The 24,916-nt window shown below is 32.0% G+C and overlaps 2 protein-coding genes across 5 annotated transcripts in view; one reads left to right on the top strand and one right to left on the bottom strand.

Annotated features, from left to right (window-relative positions):
- Positions 1-14,585, top strand: part of LOC119833886 (potassium channel subfamily K member 1-like) — a 28,482-nt gene extending 13,897 nt beyond the window's left edge. The window contains exons 4-7 of the mRNA XM_038358104.1: positions 8,715-8,855; positions 10,702-10,911; positions 11,655-11,843; positions 12,091-14,585. Of these exons, the coding sequence (XP_038214032.1) occupies positions 8,715-8,855; positions 10,702-10,911; positions 11,655-11,843; positions 12,091-12,389 (839 nt within the window). The 3' untranslated portion in view covers positions 12,390-14,585. The remainder of the gene's footprint in view (positions 1-8,714; positions 8,856-10,701; positions 10,912-11,654; positions 11,844-12,090) is intronic.
- A 687-nt stretch (positions 14,586-15,272) lies between these two features.
- LOC119833728 (proteoglycan 4-like) overlaps positions 15,273-24,916 on the bottom strand; it is a 29,180-nt gene continuing 19,536 nt past the window's right edge. The window contains exons 2-9 of one of the 4 annotated variants that reach the window (XM_038357887.1): positions 23,711-24,693; positions 23,105-23,220; positions 22,491-22,654; positions 21,750-21,923; positions 20,714-20,820; positions 20,299-20,481; positions 18,366-18,492; positions 15,273-17,848 (exon numbers count right to left, since the gene is read on the bottom strand). In XM_038357887.1, the coding sequence (XP_038213815.1) occupies positions 17,760-17,848; positions 18,366-18,492; positions 20,299-20,481; positions 20,714-20,820; positions 21,750-21,923; positions 22,491-22,654; positions 23,105-23,220; positions 23,711-24,685 (1,935 nt within the window). In that variant the 5' untranslated portion in view covers positions 24,686-24,693 and the 3' untranslated portion in view covers positions 15,273-17,759. Of the gene's footprint in view, positions 17,849-18,365; positions 18,493-20,298; positions 20,482-20,713; positions 20,821-21,749; positions 21,924-22,490; positions 22,655-23,104; positions 23,221-23,710; positions 24,911-24,916 lie in introns of those variants that run through there. The other 3 variants (XM_038357883.1, XM_038357886.1, XM_038357885.1) reach the window with 3 other exon arrangements.

The raw sequence follows: 24,916 nt of genomic DNA, 5'->3' as shown, positions 1-24,916 counted from the left end.
AACGTCGCTAATACTTAACATGTTTTTCATATATTTACAGTGTTATGCGATGTATCATGTATCTAATAACTTTTGGTTTATTTAAATTAGCAATATTATTATTAATATTTATTTAAATAATAGATATACATATACTAAACTAATTGGTATACGTGTTGTAACAGTAATTAGTCTATAGTTCTTTTAAATCGGAAAAAAATGTCTAGTAGACATACATACTATAAATAATGAATCTATCTAAAAATATCTTAAAACGTATTTTTTTTTAAAGTTTAAAGTTAAAATCCTATTGAACTCTTAATTTTTCATACTAGAAAATTATAAAACATTTTGTAACCCAAACTTTAACATTTCAAAGCGCTAATGTTGACGTGCATAACTTTTAATATTATTAAAAAAACCATGCACTGATAACATCAAACATAATAAATTAAATGATACTATCTCATTTATATTTGTCTATGGAGTACGTGAGAATATCCTCGATTCAACAACTATGTTTATTATATACTAGCTGTGACCCGCGGTTGAAACCGCGTAAGTCCGTATCCCGTAGGAATATCGGTATAAAAAGTGCCTATGTGTTATTTCAGTTGTCCAGCTATCTACGAAGCAAAATAGTATTATTATTCACCAATAGATGTCAGAAAAAAAAACACGAATAAAACACGAATATGACATTTTCTAAAAAAGATTCCTAGCTAGATCGATTTATCGCCCCCGAAACCCCCTATATACTAAATTTCATGAAAATCGTTGGAGCCGATTCCGAGATTCCAATTATATATATACAAGAATTGCTCGTTTAAAAATATAAGATATTTCAATTATTCACGCCATGTGACTATTGAGCTTGAAGATGCACAATTGTGCATAATAGAATATTTCTAAGTCACTGGTTTAGAACGTGAACGAAGCGTCTATCTGCTAAAAAGTTAAAATCTTGAAAAAAATTATACCTGCCGCTCAGATTATCAATTGTTCCATAATCTGAGACCTCTCGTAAAGCATACTATTACCTGGCCGGTCCTAACAACTAACAATATCCAATGTTGATTGCTCCAGTTGTGAACCCATAGAGGTTTATTTTTTACGGTTGCAAAGGTGATGGTTCATTCATTTTTTTCTGACCGCATATTTTACTATACTTTGTGAGTAATCATTTACTGTACGAGAAATATAAATTATGAAAATAAATATGTAATATCATATAACCGCTCTCTGGAAAATATCTTAATGTTAATCAATTCTGTAATAAAATCCATAGGTTACCGATAATAAATGGTACATTATAATAAACCTGTTTAAAGACTATTGCGTAAGTACCAGTTTTATAACATGGAACATCATCGTCCTTGCGTTCAAGCCTTGACTTGACGCTACATGTATAAATTGACACTTGATTTAAAGTGGATTAAACCCGCCTAGTTGCCACGAATGACGAAAATTTATAATTACCTTTCCCTTTCTTATTCTACGTACGTTTTATATCATACTAGCTTTTCCCGCGGCTTTGCACGCGTTAATTCGGAGTAGTTTAATAGATGTTATTATACATATAAACTATCCCCTTGAATCACTCTATTTATTAAAAAACCCCCATCTAAATCCGTTCGGTTTTTTAGCATATATAGGGACATAGAGACAGGAAAAACGACTTTGTTTTAAACTATGTAGTGATAATAGTATTTATATAACTGCTTATTATTATTTTTTTAATTTATTGCATCTATATGAAAATTAAATAAACGGCTATAAAAGTATAAAATATAAGTATTGAAATCGAGCATATTATATTCTTAAACTTGTAAATTATAATCATAGATTCATATATTTTCAAATAGGCAAGACAACACCCAACGTGGACCATTGTAACCGGTTTTTAATGATCATGCAACAAAAACTTGAAACTCGTTACAGCCCACAGCATGCTATAAAATGGGGAAGGCGACCAATGTTTGATGTAGATATTAGATACTATTAATAATTAATAGGATACAATATTCTCTAGAATCTAGATTTTGAATTATAAAGTTTGGTACGTATTAAATATTAATTTTCTTCTCTCACGCCTATAATCTAAAAATACGAGATAATATCTAAAGGTACCATTTAATATCATTTCGATAACTTAAGTGGAGAATGGAAGATGTTTGTAGGTTCCCAATAATAACTTAAGAATGAAATAACTTTCAGAAAATTGAGTTTCGAAGTCAGGTGTGTCAAAATCACGGACCCTTCTCAAAACGTTATTATTCGATAGAATGCCTTTCAATTGTAAGTAATGGAAGATTTCTTTTGAAATGGATTTCTCATGTTGTTTGAACGTGGAAGATGTACATGACAGCTATGAAGATAAACTTTGTATCTTATTTATGGAAAGAAAGATTTTCTTACATTGTCTTGGAATAAGGAGAATCTTATCAAAACTATCTACCCGTGTCTTAAGTTATACATATCATAGTTTACCTATTGAGAGCGAATTAATAATTTATGTTATAAAAGTTTATTACCATAACTATAGTATGGTAAACAGTATCCGACTTTGGCATTTTGCTTATTTATATAACATACCTACAAGTGATACTGATTTGCATAGATTCTAGCGAATCCCATCATGTTTAGGTATATTTTCTCTATTTTTTGACCTATTACCTATAGTAAAAAAGTATTTCTACGAGATTTAATGTTTACAAAAGACTATCAAGATCTCGTGGATGCAGTTACTGCATGAGGCAGCGACCGATGACCATTACTTATTATTTTATTGCTCTGATAGCACTAATTAGTGTCATGTAGGTACATTCCGCTATTAATTACAACATATTACCGCAATATTACCGTTACATTAAACTTCACTTATATAATTAAATCGTATCAGTTTTATAGTAGGTAGGTACCCACATATAGGCATCGTACATATAGGTAGATTCATAAATCTTACATAGCGCCCCCTACATTGTAATGATCTATTAACGCGAATTGTCTCTGATATTGTAATACAATATATGTTACGGACGATGACACTTTGAAATGAATGTATGGCATACATAAGAATTCATACTTCCTTGAACTTTAAATTTAAACGTACGTAAACGTAACGTAAAGTTTTCGTAAGAAACGAGATAACAATTTAAATAAGATTACAATTTAAAATACATAAAAAAAATGATTTGAATAATATTATTCAACTAGCTGCGCCCCGCGGTTTCACCCGCGTAAGTCCGTATCCCGTAGAAATATCGTGACAAAAAGATGTCTATATGTTATTCCAGTTGTCCAGCTATCAGCATACCAAATATCATTGCAATCGCTTCAGTAGTTTTTGCGTGAAAGAGCAACAAACACACACATCCTTACAAACTTTCGCAATTATAATTTTAATTATTTAGAAGATAGGATTTGGGTATTAACTATTAATAATAATAACCACAAATAATTATTTTAACACCTGTAGTAATAGCAATTAACACGTGTAAGTAATTTGTACCGTATCTTTGACGAGGTGAGGACGAGGTGCTCCCACTGAGGAAGGTAGCACGTCTTCACAGAAGATCGACATGAATTAGTAGCATGAGAATGCTACTGTGTTGGGCGTACGGTTAGTGGGTGGTACTTTTCCATATCAATCCCTTCCTTTATCCCTTAGCTTTGAAAGTCGATAATCCATTTGCGTTAAGCCTCTGCGTATATTCTTGGGCAGGGGTACCGCTTACTATCCGGAGACTTTCTAGCTCTATGAAAAAAAAATATATTTTTATAGTCATTCAAACCGGGTACAATAATAATCATAAAACTTTATAAAACCCACGTGAGTGCCACCTAGATTTGATAACTATCTACTTCCTTGTATTTTGTAAAATCATAGTTTATTTGACCCCACACGATCAACAATATATCGAGTAGGGAGCTAAAGTGGACCGATGACCCCTATATATTTTACGTTATTGCTCTGCCCTCTGAGCTACTCACACCGACATGTATTATATTATATATTGTATGACGATATAACAAAGAAGCAATTTGTGGTGATAAAATTAACTGTATAATAGTGCTATCCTATAAGTTATAGGATAGCATTATAGGCTATAACAGTATCAAATGTCGAATATGAATGAATAAGTTGGCATGACTATAATCTCATTATTTTGTAGCATTGTTTAGCATAAGATTTGTAAAAAGGAATAGTTCAAAATTCAAATAATCTTTAATAACAAAGAGCAATGCTATTGCCATCATATGTATTCCTCTGATGGTAATTAGATAAAAGAAACATCATTATTTATTATTATTCTTACATCTCGATGACGAACGATTGTAACACGCACTTTCTTATCAATATGTTATAAATCTATATAATTTGATAATAATAAATATGTTTATATCAATATGTAATCTTCCACTACGTCAATATGTATTGGCGTTTGTAAATCAGCTATATGAGACGTAGTAACCATTTGGTTATCTGTGATATAGAGATGGGATCTTAGTTAAGTTCAGTAAATTAATTTTAAAAAAATATTCTAATTAGTTATGCAGCGTACAATAGGTAATTCAGGCAGAATAAACTTTTAATTAGGTTTACAGAGTTCTTTATGATAATTAGATAAGAAGCTGGTGGGCCGTCTTCCTCTAGCACTAAACAAAAAACAATAGCATGCTACTATTTCACGCCTATCTTCTGTGGGGGTGTGGTACCTTCCCCGGTGCGAGCTGGCTCAATTTGTACTGAAGCGTGCTCGAATTCCACACAAATACTATACACACCTACCACATTGAATATATGTGTGTAACTTACATAAATTTCAATGCATTTATTATTATTGATATAATTAATAAATATTAACGCGATACAATTAAACCTATTTTGACTGTCCATCAGGCACGACAAGGTTACAATATACCTACCCACATTTAAAAAATAATTAATGTGAGACATTGCGTTCACTTTTACTTATATTTTGTATCACATACAAACTTTCGCCGACTTCATTTTGCAACGATATGCATAACTGGTTTTAATATAGGTCTTTCAGTCGGTACCAAGAACGACAGTTTTGAAAGTAAATGGGATAAAATGTAAGATCTGTCGATATACGTTACCTACCAACTTTCTGAACAGGTATTATACATAAAAATACATTATGTAGGTAGTTCTACCTACGTTATATATGTTGATTTTAAACGTGACGAGATAATTGAATGGGAAGATTTACGGAGTTGAGATTCCGACCCGTATTTTACAGAATAAACCTCTTCGCTAGCGGCTTTGCCTGTGTAGACAAAGAAATAGAAAATCAGTGGTTTTAGACGAACAGTTCCCGTTCTCGTGAGATATCCGGGATAACATTCTATATCCTTTCTCGGGACTCAATCTATCTTTGTACCTATCACCCAAATTATTTAGTGCTTTAAGCTTAAATAAGAGACAGACAGACATATAGATAGTGTTATAAGTATATCCAACAAGAACAGTAAAATAATTATTACATCTTTTAAAACTGGTAGGTACATATTTTGATGCTATATATAGACAAAGTATAATATTTTAAATTATTATATATTGACATCCAGTAAATATACGAGAATATGTATCATATTTTGTTTTAAATTTCATTCCAACTTAAAATTACGATTTTTTTGTGGGAGTCGAGCATGCTTCGGCACGAATTGGGCCAGCTCGCACCGGGGAAGTACCCTCACAGAAAACCGGCGTGAAATAATAGCTTGCTATTTGTGTTTCGTACGGTGAGTGGGGGAACCGGAGGCCTATTTCCTTCTCCTCGCCCTTCCCCCCAGTCCATTCCTTCTTTCCAGTCATCAATCCTTTCCACAACCCTTATCCCTTTAGGCAGCGCATTCTCAGAGGTCTGAGCCTCTGCGAATGTTCATGGGCAATGGTGATCGTTTATCATCAGGCGAACCACCAGCTCAGTTGCCCGCTATGACATATAAAAAAACCATTAACAATACGTTGAGTTGTAATTGATAAATATTTTCATCGTGCAAGAACAAAATATCTGTCATTTAATCGATGTACAAATTTAGTTTTAGTGGTAGATAAATAGGTATAATTTTTATAATGATGGATTAGGCCAGAATTTCAATAATTATCTTAAGTTTACACATATTCATTGATAATAAATCCATGATAATACATTTATCTAGCGTAATCTTAAAAGTAGGTACAAATCTATATTTTTATCTTAACATACATACATTACATTACATATTAGATACACAATTAATCATTATGTAGTGCTATAAGTTATGCATGTATCCCTAGTACGAGTAAATAAAGGCTATCACCCTTTTGATTGCGTTCCTTTGTAAATAATACCGCGTGATCTGATATATATGACAAGATAATATGTTTATTGACATAGTTCATTGCAAGTATTAGTTTGAATTTTCCCTGTGTCAAATCGAAACTAATTCTATTATTTTTTAATTAGGATTATGTATGTATTTTTATTCATCGTACTTGCATGCTTGTTTGGTGATCAAAAACTGTAGCATTATTAAAGAGTAAAATGTAGCTAGTATTATTACTGTTATATTTGTTCACCCACCGTTAAACCAGTCTTATCAAAGATATATCACGTAAATTCTACTATCAGACGCTTATGTTGACTTAAAATGCATATCGATAGAGTAAGCATTACTCAATCCTCTAATTCACCTTTCGTTATTTTAGAACATACTTAATACTATGGAATACTATTTAATAACAGACAGAAAAGATATAAAAAAAAACAAGTTGAAAACGCTCTTTGCTTCGTCACAGTTTTATGAGCGAAACTCGTATTGTGTGCTTGTTACTTGTAGGTAAGCATTGATTTTATGACAAAATAAGTGGAAAGTATATGAAGCCGTTGACCTATGCACGTTAATATAATATGCAAATTGTAGAAATAGGGCCCTTATATCTAGATAATATAAGTATTTTATGGCTGTGCAGTCTTACATCCACCATATTTAGATCAGTTCTCACAAAACTTCTTACGATACTAAAATCTTTTTAATACTTTTTATTTGTTCCCGAATGTATAATTTAGTGTTAATTCTATTCAATTTTTCTTTTTTATATTCCTGACATTATGGAGTACTTACGTTTACTATAAAAAATCCTGATTCTATGATAATTTAATCTTTTTACCGAGAACAATCTTGAGCAATTGTTTTCCTCTGTATCAGTTTTTTTTAATCGTTAGATAACTAATCCAGAAAATGCAGGTTAATTTGTTTTATCACAATCTCTAAGGAGCCAAATAATCGAACCTCACAAATAACTAAACAAGGTCTTGTCAATCAAACATGCACTAGAACTGCGGAATAAAATAAATTAATGAAAAAAATATATCTTAACACTGCACTCGAAGAGAATTATATACACCATATTTATTTTTAATTAATCCTCCAAGGCCGGGTTTTGGGCAGCTGGCCCATTTCAATTAGAGGTGAACATTATCCAGACTCTTATACATATCCTACCTAAATAATGAATTACGTTGATTTTGTTGACCCACTGCTATCCTTTATAATACATTTGTAGGTTGAGAAGTTGATTAAGTATGAAAGGAGTATTTTAATTAATATATAATGTAACAAATAAATACGTAGGAATCTATCGCGTAGAGGGTACCAACTAAATAGGAGATAGTTACATATAATAGGTACGTATACGTTGCAAAGTTTAAGGAAAATATTGTATACAGTAACATAGAAATGTTTTAATATACTATGCTTCATCACAATGTTCCTACGAGCTTATCTCAGTTGTTGAAAATGCAATTAGAGCGATATTGCGTTGCATCAAAAACCATTTACGGGGAAGAGTGCTCTATGAATAATGCAAACACTTCGTCATGTGTCGAGATCTCTGGCTTTCGATTTTCTATCATATGATCTGAAAACAAGTAATTAAAATCCTTATAACATGCTACTCGTGTCAACTTTTGATTGTTTTTCATTATAACTTTGATCTTTTCTAATGTGACAATAGAATTCACGGTTAGTAATACAAATTACAAATGGAAATTTTATTATAAACTTATAACGTTTTGGCATTTATTTTTGTAAGCGGTAGAAACAATTAAAATTATTTACCGAATAAGTAAAAGTATGCTGTATGGAAGAAATGCACATGAAATTCCTTAGAATGAAAGTTACTGACTATGCATTTGAAATGACTATAGCTGTATATAATTATATTATATTTCATTATCCTGTGCTAAAATGAAAATGTTTCTAGTAAATTTATGTTTATTTACAACTGGCGCGTCCCCTGAATATGAGGGCAAAGACCCATAGCACTTCGCCTCTACTGCGGTCACGATATGTCTTGGTCTTTCATGATTAAATGAATTTTTATGTGAATGACAAATGGTTAAAATACTTTGTTTAACTTGAACTTTAATTTTCTATATTACAAGGCAGAATTTTCTGGTTCAGTTAGATTATTAAATTCTCATGATGGTGGTCTAATATTACTTCTCATGGTGGCAATTTATACTTGACATGTTTTTAACACACACACATAATGCAAATCACAAATTACCTGTGTACTTATTCTCTTCGAAATACCTTCACCTGATTTTTACGTCAAAGTACCTGATGAAAGTACCTCATGGTAGTGAAACTTGTAAGGTTGATTAATTATTAGTTTAAGTGGGATATTGGGACATCATTAATTGTTTAATCTTTTTTTACAGATGCGGACCTAGAGGCACTCCTGGACGTGGTGATAACTGCCAGTAACCAAGGTGTATCAGGTTCTAGAAATGTCAGTGCGGGCCCTAATTGGACTTTTGGTCAATCGCTCTTCTTTGCATCTACTGTCGTTACTACTATTGGTAAGGATTCATTATTCTAGAAAATTCACCCGATGGTATAAACAGATATAGACACATATAGTTAGATATAGCCCGGGTAAACCTAAAATTGTCAGTTCTGTAATAAATTAAATAAATATAAAAAAAGTTAAAAAATATATATGATACGATGCATTCAAGTATATTTAAACTCAGTTTTCAAAAGCTTGCAGCGAGGGAACTTAAATCAACTAGGTAACTTAAATAAAGTCTACTTTTTTAACGTATGAAGGTTATGTAACGTTTTATAGAAATAAAAAGCATAATTGCAATACCCGCAATTGCCTTAAAATTACATGTCATTATATTATGCCCTGTGCTCTCGTGAATGTTTTATTTAGTTTACGTATTCGTTACCGTATAATTTATTTGAAAATTGCATCACAATTGCTGGTATTAGTTATTTAGTTCAAAGTAACTCTAAATATAGATAGCTCTGTATTGTACATTAATAATGTCTCGGAGTCATTCGAACTTCCAGCCGACATACTAACCCATTTAAGATTTTTAGATCAAGTTAGAACAGCCATATTTTTAAAACCGACAGCCGAGTTCGCAAATCACACTAATATTATTTATGTGAAAGGATGATATTGTTTGGATGTTTGTCCGTCAATCACACTGAAACTACTGAACAGATTTTGATGAAATTTGGTATACAGACTGGGAATCAGCTGAATTAAGTGATAGGATACATTTTATCCCGATTAAATGTTCCCTTAGGATAAAACACGAATCATGATATCCGGGCGAAGCCGGGACGAGCGTCTTGTTATTAATAATTTTATGCTTAAAGAAAAGGTTATAATACTATTTTATTTTATTTGATTATTAATAATAATCAATATTAAACATGGTTGTATGTATAATGTATGTTTGTTATCTACACTTTAAGGCGACAACCACTAAAAGGATTTCGATGATACTTGGCAGTGGTGTAGTTCATGTACCACAATAACACATGAGAAATACTTGTTTTTGGTTTACTTGGGTTCGTCCCCATAAGAAATCGCGCGGCATATCTAGTGATTTTATATACTCATTAAGAACAAACAGTTTGTATATGAACAATTATGAAGTCAGACTGTAAAAGAGATAAATTTAATGTTATATTTTTATGTTGACAATTTAATTTTGATTAAGGAGACATTACTAATTTATATAGATTTAATTTTATAACAATAATAATACATATGAATTATATAGGATCGTAATACGACTAGTAATTCTCGTAACTAAATGCCACGTAGGTGGTTGGTTCAAATTCAATATCGTTGAATATTCCGATACAACAATGTCGCCATATGAATATTTTATTAGAGCTATTTTCTGTTTATCGGGATCAATAATTCAAATGAAATAAGCGGCAAGTTTGTTGGCGTAATAGAGATCGACGGCTCGCTCTTCCGAGAGATGAATTTTAAATTGGAATACCTTTTCGATGCTATTTTGGAAATATAATATGCGAAATTGAGATTTTGAGTGTTATTATTATTTTAACTTTACTTTTGAAAGTAGGTTTTACATCTATCTTTATTTTACTTTTGTGTTGCTAATGTTCCTTAGTATTCTAAGAGGTTAGATAAATAGATGTTATGTTAATTTTTTGTTTGTCCAAAGTGTTCGCAATGGAATTGTAGTATACTCAATTTGGTGTTCTTGCGTTTACAATATTGGCGTTATGTGTAACTATAACTATAATTTTCCATAATGATTGTATATTGTATATTCAAGAAAGGATAACTGAACATAAGCTTTTTGCTCTTGAGACACGTAGCCTTTTTATCGCGGGCAGCTTTAAGATTTCTTCCTTTTCCTTCATGAACAGGTTATGGTCACGTAACACCACTGTCAAAGCCAGGAAAAATGTTTTGCATGGCGTACGCTCTGCTTGGAATCCCATTGACTCTGGTACTGCTGTCTGCTCTGGTGGAACGTCTGTTGCTCCCAGCGACCGCCATGTTGAGGGCGCTCAATAGTTCCCTGGGACATTTATATCGTCCATTTACTATACGGCTTGTGCATCTCTCTATTATTGGTAAGTATTTAAACGAACTTTCTAGATCATTTCAGTAGTTTTTTCATAAGAATATAATATAATATAGGTATGGCACTTTGTATCCTATGTCAGACCCAGCCTATTTATTGTTTCGGTCTTGTCATAGTTAACATTTATTTCAAGAAATAATAGTCGAGTTCTTGTTAGATTTGCAAGTCACTTAGTCAAGATTAATTAATACTAGTTATAACTATGAAGTCAAAATTGCTTATATTATCACCTACACTTAAAACCTTGAGTCTCTAACAACACTCTCCTACGCGCAAGCACGCGCAACATAGACTCGTTATACATTAACTTGGAAGTTTCACTATTATTAGCTATTAACCAAATCATGATGTTCAGTGGATCTGCATTTCTTTTCAATTTTACAACCTAAAAATCTCTAAAGAGAAAGAGAGAGAGAAAGAAACTATGTTGACAAAATCTTCCGTAAACCGTTTTCTCTCTAGTAAGAGTTAGATCGATCATCTACACAACTACATATGCTATTCAAGTTCATATTTTATACAATAAATGAACATGAAATGTACGGAATGGTTTTCATGTTAAGTAGGTACTTTAAATACTATAGATATATAGATAATAGGTAGATAGAAGATTTTTCTTATGAGATCATAGACATTTTGAGAGACAATAAGAGTATCTAGTCACAATACCTGGGTACCTTCATTTTTTATAAGGGTGTTAATTACAGTTTCGAAAACTTATTATTTTTTTAGTGCTTATGCTTGTTGTATTCTTCCTGGTGATACCGGCGGGAGTGTTTTCTGCCATTGAGCCGGAATGGGACTACTTGGACTCGTTCTACTACTGCTTCATCTCGCTCACTACCATCGGCCTTGGTGATTACATTCCTGGGGATTACCCTGATCAGATGTATAGACCGCTCTATAAAGTTGCTACGACATGTGAGTTAAAAAAAATAATGTTTTATTTTATTTAATAATACAGATTCCAACATTTATTACTTTTGACGAAGTTAATCTTACTATACTCATTATTGATTATACAGTAGTCTGTGTCAATTCGACCTAGGTCGAGCGACGACAATCCGATAACAGATTTCCCCTTTTATCACAAACAGATGTTTCATTTAAATTGTTATCTTTTTAGAGATTCGGGAGCTTATCGGAAATATATGTAATTTCGTTTCAGTTTACTTATTACTGGGCCTGACGTTCCTCATGCTGACTCTGACTGTCTTCTATGATATACCTCAGTTGAATCTTAGCAGCGTGTTTTCTTCGATGAAACTTGACGACGACCCAGAGAAGATGCGTTTAAGTGGATCTGGGGGAATTCCTGGATACGGCATCGGGGGCCTCATGATGAGGGATGACTACAACCATCATGACCAACGCCGCTCCGTTGTGCACATCAGGCCACATTTGGATGACAGCCCGAGCCCCGAGGACACCACACCGGTACACGCCAGGGACCTTAGAGTCCAGTAAAATTTTATCCAACAATAGTCCGGCTTATTCTGAAAACCTTGAGCGACTCATATTTTATTCTTACGTCACTGTATCCACTATTAAAGGATCGATAAAGTCGGCCGTCAACAAATATTAGACTAGACGCGATGTGAATATTTTTGCTCACTGAATTTCTTTAGTTTAAGCATTTTTTGAGTGTTATGCTTAATTGAATGTAGATATTGTGTTGGTGTATAAGAGAAAAACATAGAATGTGTCTATTAACATCACAAACATAATTACTTCTTCTGACATTTTTTATGGTAGACATGACTAAAAGTTGATAGAAAATACATATACTTACACCTAAAACATGAAAGGTCGATCATACCTACTTCTCTTCTCTCGGCTACACTGCTCAAGTATTCTGAGTTTTCCAAAGGTCCGAAGTAGCATAATGCCATATGTTAAGATAATTTTTTTGAAAATCGGCGCAAATACTTCATGTTATATTTCAAGAATTAATCTTCGAAAAAGTTTGTTTCACTTACTGTTTAAGTAGACTTATTAATGTTTAAGAACTTGAAGGCATTAATTATTATTTTCTACGTTGACTTATTATTATTTTTTCATTGAATTGAATCAATTTTAGCTTTTAATAAAACTTTTATATGTTAGACCAATAAATAATAATTTAGCGTAAGAAATGAAATATCAATGTATTTTAGATGTTGTCGTATAAAAAAATACAAAATTATACAAAAAATATATACGTATCAAAATCATTACAAAATATTTAGATTATGAATAAAACTTTATGTATATAGAGAGAACCTATTTATATGTGTCTATATATAGTTAAGTAGGTCCCTATTTACAAAATATGTAAGCGTACTCGAAAACTACCTATATCTGAAAGAAAATAAATAACTACTTCTACCTTTAGGTATTATATTAATTAAAAGAAATTTAGACAATCCAAAATAAATAAAAATATCTATCAATTGCAATAGATGTATTCAAAATTTAATTTTAATAACATAATCAAACTTTGTTATTTAAATCACCGTCCCACGATTTTATCAAATCAAAATTATTAATAAATCTGCGAAAATAGATTTAGTATTTCTTAGTAAGACTGACAAAATTTATAAAGTTTGCACTTTTCTAATGCGAGTTTGAACGTTTTCCATAACACGATATATAACTTCCGTTATAAAAATCAAAATTACTACGAAAAAATCCACATCCAAAGTTTTAGTTAATTTTATTTTACTTTAAAAATGATTTGAAATTAACGAAAACTATTGGGAATTGCCTCTCCTAGAAATTAAATTTTCGGAAAACACTGAGAAAAGATTAGGTACTTTATAAGTTTATTGCTGCTGAATTAATACAAGCACAAAATACTTTCTTTACTTGTTATCACGATGAATGTATTATTTTTTTTTTTATATTGCAACATATATTTTTATATTTGATCTCGCATGACTTTACAACAAGTTCTAGAATTAGCTTCCTACCCTCTTAATTTTCAACTAGGGCTGTGATTGTTATCGTTTCGGTTATTATTTAGAACGAAATATGGACAATATGGCAAATGTTTATTAAGCTATTGATACACCATGCGTCTAAAATACCCAAGAAGAACTGTAAGGCAAGTTGTTATTTAAATAGATTTTATTATTATAAGTATCTATTAAAAAGAAAATATTTTTTTTCTATTCTATAAGTATATATTTTTAAAACAAAACTAGATAACAATATTTAAAATGCACAGAATTAACGAATTTATATGAACTTATGCGTAAATATATTAAATTTAACACGACAGATATGTACGATCAAATAAAAAAATTATAAAATTTGATGGAAGACAGATGTGTAAAAATCTGTTGTTTGTGAACTTTTAGCTTTGTTTCGGTAGCCGTCTCAGCATCGATAGTTGATTTACTAATATAAGTCATTTGTTTACTTTCTACTGAAATCGATGGTCTCTAAAGTATAAAAATTATTATTATAAATTACTTAGTAATTTTCTTCGTGTATCTCATGTCACTGTAGTATGTCTAAAAACACAATGTAGGCGTATAAAATATTTTGATAAGTAGCCATAGACTGTAGCTGATAGCTGATGTTGACTCACAAAAATCAAAATGCCTTAAATGGATAACCGCATTAATAGAAGAAAACTAATGTATCCAACATTTATCTGAAATAAACTTTTATATAGTAGCGGCGTGTTTTTATTTTTTACCTTTTTACCTACTAATCTTAATTACCTATTAGGTATATTGTCATAACTTATATTGCTTTTGTCCAATATTTAGTGGCAAGTCACACGATTTTTTAAAATTAATTAGGTTGAAAGAAACAAGATAAATACAGACCAATGATAATATTAAAATAAAGAATTGATAAGAAATATTCCAACTTTGCACCTGCCGAACGTTAAAGAAAGGTACATTCTCGGCATAATACAAAACTGTGAGATATTCGCACTACAAATCTAACGAAAAACAATGCGTTCAATTAATCTTTAGGTTTTTACTATATTACAGCGACATATACCAACAACCTTTTTTGTATCTTTCATATTTTTTCTATCATTTGTTTTTAATATTTACCCGTGTCAAGGGTTATCTGCATGGGGAAATGTTATAACTTATCTATTTGAAAGATTAAATATATTATAAGAGAATCTTTTTTACAAGACAAAAAACATCACCAACATCAATTGGGGGAACTCCACTCCAGATGCGAAAATGAGACCAAATAACAATTCGTATTAATCACAAAACTAATTACTATACCAGGTTGAATACTCTGAGTTATCGAGTAACAAAACCAACAAAAAAAATATAATCGAATGGAGAACCCATTTCGTTTTTGGGAATATCGATAATAAAATGAAACAACGCATTTCTTAAGTTATTTATATTTATTTCTGAATTGCATAGAAATTTTGTGGACTTTCTGTTACAATAGTACTCTTCGTCTGATATCTTTATTTTGTATAAAACGCTAAATTTATGTTTTACATCTATTGTACCAGAGGACCAGTTATTCGCTCTTACTTAAAACAGAAAATTCACACGCAATAATATATAACTAATCTTATTCCACCTTATTTCTATTTAATAATAAAATACCACCTATGTTTAGGTACTTACATTTACTAAAGATTCACACACACACGCTCACACTGAGCTCGTTGCAACAATAAGGTCACCCATACATCGAAAACAAATAAAAAAAACTATAAAGTTATTAGTACATTCGTAACAATATTGTGCCAGTGATGTAATTATTTACATACTATTTATGTCGACGAAGTTGACAATTGAGTTGAATGCATATAAATCTCGTTTCTCATAATTTTCTCTCCTTAATATAAAAATTATGGTTATTCGAGCTCATTCGTCATCTTCATCCACCAACCAGTACGCCATAACATTTCCACAAAATAAAATTATATTAGTATATTTGATAATTTTTACTTAAAAGAGAAAAAAAAAACATCGAATAAATTGCCTTTTTAGACTTTCAGGTGATCATAAATTCATATAAAGTTTCCGAGGCAGTGTTTCAACATTTGGCATCAAATCGTACACTTACCTCACTACATTACGTTTGGTCCAGATTTCGATTGTTCTTCAACTTTTATATGCACAAAATAGTGTGATTGTAAATTAAAGTCATATAATAACAACATCCAAAAATGTATCAATACCACACTCGCCGATATTTTGTACTAATATACAATTTGTGTCGCAATAAATCGAATACTCTAAAAAGTTTAGAATTTATATAATTAATTAGATAATCCTAAAATAACTTAATTAGCTATTGCTTAACGCTTTGAGGTAAAAATACCTCATTACATAATGTACCGCCAATTAAATACAATGGCTCAATTTATAAAATTTTACTGCATTCATTGACTGCACAGAGCCACATTTCAATCGGCGCGGACATTAATAAAATATGATATTTTTTGTTAATTTTATTTACAAAGTTATTCCGTAAACTAAACATACTACTAACTAATTCTTCCAAAAATGTAAGTGTAAAGAAGGAAATGAAAGATTGTGATATATTCAGTGATAAGGGAAAAAAACAATCAAGTTTTGTTCATAGACCTTGTAACTAACACAGCCTATAAATCGTTAATTGAACTGTGCGTCTCAAATATTACATAATTGCATGTAAATTGACGAAAATTGTGGCGTGTACTTGAATATTGCTTACAAAAGCTCTGATTGTGTATCCTATGTAATCAATATCTATCTATTCAAACTATTACGATCTAAATTGCAACTATTGTACTTTTAAAAACATTAAAGAATTCATATTGAGTAAAATTTAAAGTACAACAATGTACATATGTTTTCAATTCATTTAACAAAGATGCTATATTCGCGCCAAAAACAGTATTACACTTTCTATAGATTTAGGCAAACAGTCTATCGCTTTATGAGAGGCTACCTATATGATATGTCTAGTGCGAAAATACTTCTTCAAATGTGGCATTTGGTACTATTATTAGAGGCATACTATGGAATTGGGTTTCTTTGAAACTAATCACATTTCGTGAGCGATAAACTTTAAAAACTTGTTTGGAGTTTCACAGAAATAAAACTGAAATTATTCTATTAAACTCCAAAACGCACACAATAAAGACACAAATGGTCCTTTAAATAATGTTTTTTTAATAGAGGTGTGTCAGTTTATGAAACTTATAAAAATAATTATATTATGACATTATAACCAACAATGGTCGCAACAAATACAAATTCTGACATTTCCCGGTAAATAAGTCAATTAATAAAACTACATTATGCTAACTCAATATAAATATTTTCATTCATATGAAAACACATTTTTGGTTTTGTCAAATGGAGAGAAATGTGGTGCAATCGACAAATCTGAACATAAATCAACATGGAATGATGGGCTTCTTGAAAAATGTATTAAGTGAATTAAAAACATCATGTATGTATTTAAAAGTTTACATTTGTATATTCTATTCACACGCATGTAAAGATCAAAATCATATAACAAATTTCATCGGTAATTATGATTAATTAATTGTAGATTAAACGTGTAACCATCGGGATAAACTTCAGCAATTAGGCCAAAGATGTATTTAATATTGACAATATGTCAATAATAAAAACTATAATATAATTTCACGTGGCTCGTGCGAGCGCATAAAACGCGCTCGTCTATACCTCCAGCCGCATACGCACTGAATTAATGTATCTCATTAAAGTTCATTTAAAATCATTTAATTACCAAACTAATTAACAATAGGCACGTTTCGTACAATATCTTTACATTCCATAGTCTCTCGATCTGACAAAACCGTTAGCTTACATATAACGTGTGTCGGTATATCTGTATGTATTATTTCTTCGAGGGCGGTTTTCGCGGCGTGCGAGTTGTTTTGCCCGTGGATGTGGACGGGGTCGGGACTATGGGAGAGCTTTTTGTTTCTGTAAATAAAATTTTTAATTTTATTCTTACTTTGATATTTTTAATAGAGTGCTACTTATACAAGTTTCTTGCCGATTCTTCTCGGTAGAAACGACTTTATCAGTGGTCGTTTTAAAACAAATACTATTCATAAACACACAAAAATGTACAAAAATATATTTGTTTTGTAGCACTTTGTTTTACCCTATGTAATGATAACAAATTTCGTGATGCCATGTAGATTGAAAAAAAAATTGGTTAATTCAAAAAAACAAATAACTAATTAAAACTTAAATTAAAATACATATAAAAAAATGCCTAAAATGATAGATACAACTTAATTGTCTCCCTTGCCCTAATCAGGATAAAGAGACTCATGAGTTTAGATCTAGGAGATTATTGCCCTATCATCCTTGATGTACCAAGTTTTGATTAAAATGTCATTTAAAACGGTTCAAAATTGAGCCTAAAGAGGTCGGTTACATAAAAACATGGGGGTGAAGCTAATAAAAGCTGTTAAAAAGTGTTAAAAATCACCTTTAACCGCCCTCCGTCCCTTGCGCGTGGCCGCCGGCGTGTCCACCTTAGCCGGTTTGGTCGGCGTCTTCTTGGCCGGTGTGTTTTTCTTCTTGTCCGATGCTTTCTCAGTCACCGCCGTTGCCGTCTGTGGAAATCGATTTCGTTTACGAAAACAGCTTTTTTTTTATTAACACAATTCGTGAACACATTGTGAACACATTATTTTAAGTGATCAATCCTTGACGATTCGTGTTTTTTGTGTAATTTTTATGAAACAATCGATTTTGGAGTTGTATGGCAGCAGGTTTTCATAAAAATTCGCTTGTGAACGTCAAAGAATGATATTATGTATTATAGTGAATGAAGAATTCGAGAAACGGGAGCCAAACAGTCATTTGTCACAGTGGTCAAAGTGGCTTAATTTACAATTAATACAAAATTTTGTAACAATTGTTTGAAACTAATATAAGTTCTAAAGTGCCGTATGCCACTTTAAATTGCAATCATTTTTCATATGTACAATTGTAAAATGTTCTATGATTGGGAAAATTTAACCAAATATTTACGAATAAATTAATGTCAAAAATACGTGTATAAAATCTATCGAAAAAATGTACATTTGTTTGACTTCCATTGACACCATTTCTTCAAACACAATAGCTATCATAATCTTCATTAAAGACACATTTCTACTTATTATCAAGCTGATATTACTTAAAAACAAAAGAATAATTAGGTAAATGTGCCTTCATTAAAGTTATCACATTTAAATACATGCTTAAGATACATGCATTTAAATAAATATAATATGAAATTAGAGGTCACGAAAATTAAATAATTATGAAATTAAGAACACCAAATAGAACACAAAGCAAGCATGGCGGATGGGTAATGAATGATTTTAATGTTTTGTTAGAGTTTAGTTATTGAAGCTATCATTCATATGAACCTATAGAAATAATAATTTCGGAAAATAACCGGCCCCGTTTTAAAGTAATGGGCATCAATCACTCGATTTTTTATTTTATTTTATAAAATAATGTTTGATAATGTTTGATAAAGAGACAGTAACTCAAATTCGAAAATGAAAATAAAATATAATGCAATGAAACGTGACGTCATCAAAAAAATAATAAAAAGAAAACTAAATAATACCTTGACCCAATCAAAATAATATTCTTGAAAAGTTGGACCGCATATAACTATAACATGCAACATTTGCATCAATTAATTTCGACATAACATTCACTCGTTTACCATTCTTATGTCTATTTTCATACTAAAATTGTATTCATACAACTCTGTGCCAACGTCTGTTTAGAATGTATTCATATCATCTAGTCTTTGGGATTTTTATATAAAAACGCATAATATTTATTAGTTTTTGATGTATTATGCTCATCATATTGGAAATTAAGTCTATTTATTATTTCTCCCTTATTACGATCATTATAATGTATTTGATAAGCAACACTTTAAAAAATCAAATAAATTCAGTATTCAAATAAAGAAAAACTATTTCGAGATTTCTAGAAAAAAACAATAAAAAGAAATCATATAAAAAAATCTAAACAGACGTAGCCCATCGTTACGCACATCCAAACCGTACGCACGGGCTGGCACAGACACACATACACACACTGGGGTCACCACTTTAACTTAGCATGCTTATATAAATTTGAAACTCGATGTATAACTTATTTTCAATGTTAACTTTACCGTTTAAAGGCCCTCAATAACAAAAATCGTCCTTCCAAATAGTAAAAAAAAAAGAGAAAAGTAAAACAATATTTTTAGCTCTATATTCAGTTAAGTTAATCAACACAAAAGAAAAACATTTACAAAAAAAAAAGAAACAATACAAAAAAAAAACCGGTAAAAGACTGTATTTAAAGTGCTGACCCCGCAACAAATCCACAATGTATGTAAGTGAGATGAGAGCAGTACGTACATTTCTATAAATCCGCCGTACTATGCCTACCTTGCTTGTGACCGCCGCTATGGGCGAACTACCTGATGATTTCGCTTTGTTTGCGGCCGTTTTGCCTGATTTCGGCGATTTCGACTTTTTCGCGGAGCGCGGACTGCGCTTTGGCGTCGTTCGCGCTTTTTTGCTTGGCGTCGATTCTTCCTTCTGGAATTTTATTGTTTATATAACACTCGCACTTATAGTATGCATAAAGTAACTTATAAAACTCATTATTGAATAATAAATATATCTTTATTTATTGATTAGAAGCGTCGTGTTAAAATGGAAGAAGTAAAAAAGATTTATTGTAACAACTGCTTGAACAAGATATAACAAACATATATTTTCTTTCCTTTTTTTCCAAAACACATTTACACAACATGGAAAAAAAACTTACCGGAGTATCATTGTCGTCGTCCTTTCCCCGCGGCGATGACTTCGAGCTGGTCCGTTTCCTTGACTTTTTGTCCAGTTGCGACTCGTCTGTGTACAGCGAGAGATCCACTGACAAACAGATTTAAATATTTCACTATTTACCATGCTAACGTCTTTCGCGATTGAAATGATGATATTAAGACGTGTAGTAATAGTGAAATTATTAAAATCTTATGGATAAGATGCAATGATGTTGAGGTTATTTACTAAGCATTTTATTTCAGTGGTGTTAGTACGCGACATGCAATTCTCAAACATGTGAATTTGGCTTCTTAATAAAAAAATGCGCTACCAATTGAGAAATTCTACGGGCAGGGTTAAAACTGTTAGAAATTTTCTTTCTAGTGCGCATTTTTTCGCAATGATGCAATAAAGAAGCAAAAACATAATGAAATGATAAGCAATACAAGCAATGTAAACATGTAATAAAAGCTGCAATTTTTGATACAACCTAAAACACACAAAAATTAATAGAACACATATTATGTATGAACTTAGGCAAAATAAGTAAATTAATGATGATTTTCAAATCTTTTGATATAAACTTGTGGACTCTCACCTTCTGTCTCTAATATGTTATGTTTGTAATGTGCTTATATACTATGTACTAGTACGACATGTAAAAACAATCATCTTGTGTATGAAAATAATATCAAATATGTTTCTATGTGTAAATTTATAAACACAAGTGCTAGGTAATACTTAAACATTATACATACATAACCCTCTATGCAAATCTCTCACACTAGATATGTGAGAATATTTTAGTAGGAATCTCTATCAGCTCAATACATGTATCTCCCTTCATACGTGCGTAGAGTACGTGTGTCCCTATATAAAAAACTCGTGCTTGCGCGTGCCTTCGTTTACGTGTGTATGTGTGCCTGCGCATACGTGTGTGTTTCATTCTAAATCTGCATGTGTGCATTTGTGTATGTGTGTGTGCGCGTGGGTGTGTGCACGTGCGTGAGTGTGTGCATGTGCGTGTGCGTACTCACGTCCGTCGGGGTGCTCCTCGGTGAGCTGCAGGCAGTTGGCGCCGCTCTGCTCGGCGCGCAGGGCCCGCTGCAGGATGGACGTGGCGCGCGCCTGCTCGGCCGGCCGCAGCAGCCACGCGCCGCCGCCGCTCGCGGACCGGGTCAGAGACAGCGTCGTTAGCACGCACTCCATGTCTGAAATGCGAATTCAACTTTTTCAAATATGCATACAAAATGCTTTTATCAAATAAATAACAATAATACATTAAATGCAAAGGCACCACATGGTTTTAAGTGGTGACCTGGGCCCATATACACTCTCAACACTGGACTGATCTAGTGATTTTTATTTTTGACAAGCTTTTGGGAAAATTAGAATGTAATTAATAAAACGCATAATAATCTTTAATAAGAAATATGTTCTAGGAGTAAAAATGAGCAAAGCAAAAAAAATGTTGACAAATTAGTAACTATTTTCTATTTTTTACAATACATAAAATATAAGTCATATCATACTATAAATATATTGAAAATAAATATATATACACCACTATTTTTTAATTACTACAAAAAAATTTAGGGGGCTTTAAGTATCTTTAATCAATCATATTTCTGTAAATAATAATATATATTATATATGTTTAATGCCATATGAAAGCCATAATCTATTTACATACTATTTCACCTCATTTATTTATTAATATTTTATATTTGTTTAGATACTGCATTCATATTAATGATAATAAAACTCTGATATCCCACCTGTGACATCATAGAAATCTGGTTTGTATGTCTCTCCAGTGGGGTCTGCTTTATCTTGAGACAGCCAGCGTATTTTGATCTTGCGAGTGGTGCGATATACATTTTGTAAAGCTTGGCATACATAGAAACCACCCTCAGCATTTCGGACAGCCAAGTATTCATTCCTAAAAAAAGATTCAATGAACTGTGCATATTATTTTAATTTTAAATGTTGAAAACGGAAAGAACCTTAGGAAGAATCAGAAGCAGTATAAAGACATAATTGTAATTGAATAGCAGGGTTGCCCTCTGTGGATAATTCCATAACCCTGCTCTGCTTTTTCCTGATAAACATTATCAGGAAAAAATTATGGTAGTATGGTAGTATTACTCACATACAACAACACACCAGCTGTATAGAAATAGTTGGGCATTATTCAAGAACAACAATTTTTGTACGACCATCAAGACTTGTAAATGAAAATGGTCTGAAAATTGTCACTGTGAAGTGTCCAAAATGCTAGGATAATTAACATAATGAAGAAATCTTATTTAAAATCCACTAAAATCACCTATTAGAATATATGTAATTATTCAATATAATATTAGTTTATATCGGTAAAATCTATACTTACTTATAAAAAACAATCAGTTTATCATCATTTGGTTTTGTTGGTGTGGATCGTCCAGCAGATGCAGACAACTTTGTTGCCATCGCTATATCAGGAGTTGGTGATTGATATAGTTGCACCTGAAATTACAAGAATTTATTATGAATGTATATTTCAAAACCTTTCTTTGATATTATTATGTAATGCTTATTTTGATATGAGTAAAAGAGGATGAGAAAGGTGAAGCTCTTTGAAAGTTCGCTTAGAATACAGAATTAATATTAAGGTTTATCTATTACTCATACTCTGCCTAGGTAATTAAACAAACAGTTATCAACTTTAGAAAAACAAACTATTTACATACTACAAAATGAAAATGTATGCATAATGCTTCTTGTAAACAAGTTCAATAGCATTTGACAATAAAGGCTCCAGCAAAATTATAATATTCAATACTTTTTGTAAAACATTTAAAGCTTTTGATGATAAATCAAAGTTCTGAAAGATGAAAATATTTTTTTTTAATTCCTGTACAATAAAATGACAGAATTTTACAAAGGAATTAAAAAAATGTAAACTATTTTTTTAGATACAATATCAAAAATGTAATGTGAGTGTTTTTTACTTTACCTTGGTCCGATTTCTTTTTGATTTTGTGTCAGGTGTCGACTCTTCATTTGACTTCTTTGCTGGGGTAGACTCAGTTTTTTCTGACAATTGCCTTCTTTTCCTCATGGGAGGAGTGACTGTAGCTAACTTTAATGTTGATTTAGTTGTTATTTTAGATTCAGCCTTAGCAGGAGTTTTTGCTTCAGTTTTCTCTTCAGCTTTTTCTTCCTTTTGCACTTTAACTTCTTCAGGTTTGGGTGTTTCTACTTTATCTTTTTGTTCTGGAGCTTTATCTTCAGAACTTGGTGTAACTTCTTTACTGTCTCCGTTTTCTTCTGTCTTTACAGGTTCAGGCTTTGGATTTTCAGTTGGTATAATTTCTTTCTGTGGTTGAGGTGGTATTACAGGACTTGGATTTTCATTAGCTGACTCTGGTACAGGTTTACTATCACTTTGTGTGGGTGCCACATCTGCTGTTTGAGCCGATTTGAGTTCTATAGGTTTAGATGGTGACTTTTCTGGTGGTTCATTAGCTGTGGCCACTTTCGGTTGTACAGGACCATCTCCTTGAGATACAGGAGTTGAAGTATCTGCTTTTTGTGGTGTGCTTGGAGCACTTGCAGGTTTTTCAGGTGGTTTTGGTGTACTTGGTGAAGTCTTAGCTATATCTTGTTTATCTTTGTTTACTTCAGGATTCTGAGGCTTTAAATTAACTGGTGCACTGGTCCCTGATTTAGGAGAGTCAATTGTACCATTTGCCTGTGCTGTAGAGTCCGGTTCTTTCTTTTCAGGTGTTCTTGTTAATGCTAGGGGTTGTGATGCGTTTGCCTTATCTTGCACTAAGCTTAATGGAGTTGGAGCACTTGTACTTGCACTTTTGCTAGGGCTTGCTGCCACATTTGTTGGTGTTACAGAGTTTTGTGTTACATGAGATAAATTGCCGTGGTGGCTCATGTTTTGTGCCATTTGAGCCATATTTGCTGAAACTGGCGCCATTGACGGTACTGCGTGGGCGGGCACCGGTGGTGTGTTAGGTATATGATGGGTCAAATTTTGACCTACAAGATTATTAGAACCATGATGGAGAGAATTTTGTGCGCCTTGAGGTAAACCAACCGCGTGGTTAGCGTTTGCCACATTAGCTTTGGCGGGACTAGCCTGACCCCCCGGCTGCGGTACCCCCGGCTGTGGTAGGACTGGCTTTAACGCCGAGTTCATTTCAGTATA

This window comes from Zerene cesonia, chromosome 18, assembly GCF_012273895.1.
Source record: "Zerene cesonia ecotype Mississippi chromosome 18, Zerene_cesonia_1.1, whole genome shotgun sequence".
Classification (NCBI taxonomy): Eukaryota; Metazoa; Arthropoda; class Insecta; order Lepidoptera; family Pieridae; genus Zerene; species Zerene cesonia.
This window is presented reverse-complemented; position numbering and strand designations above follow the sequence as displayed.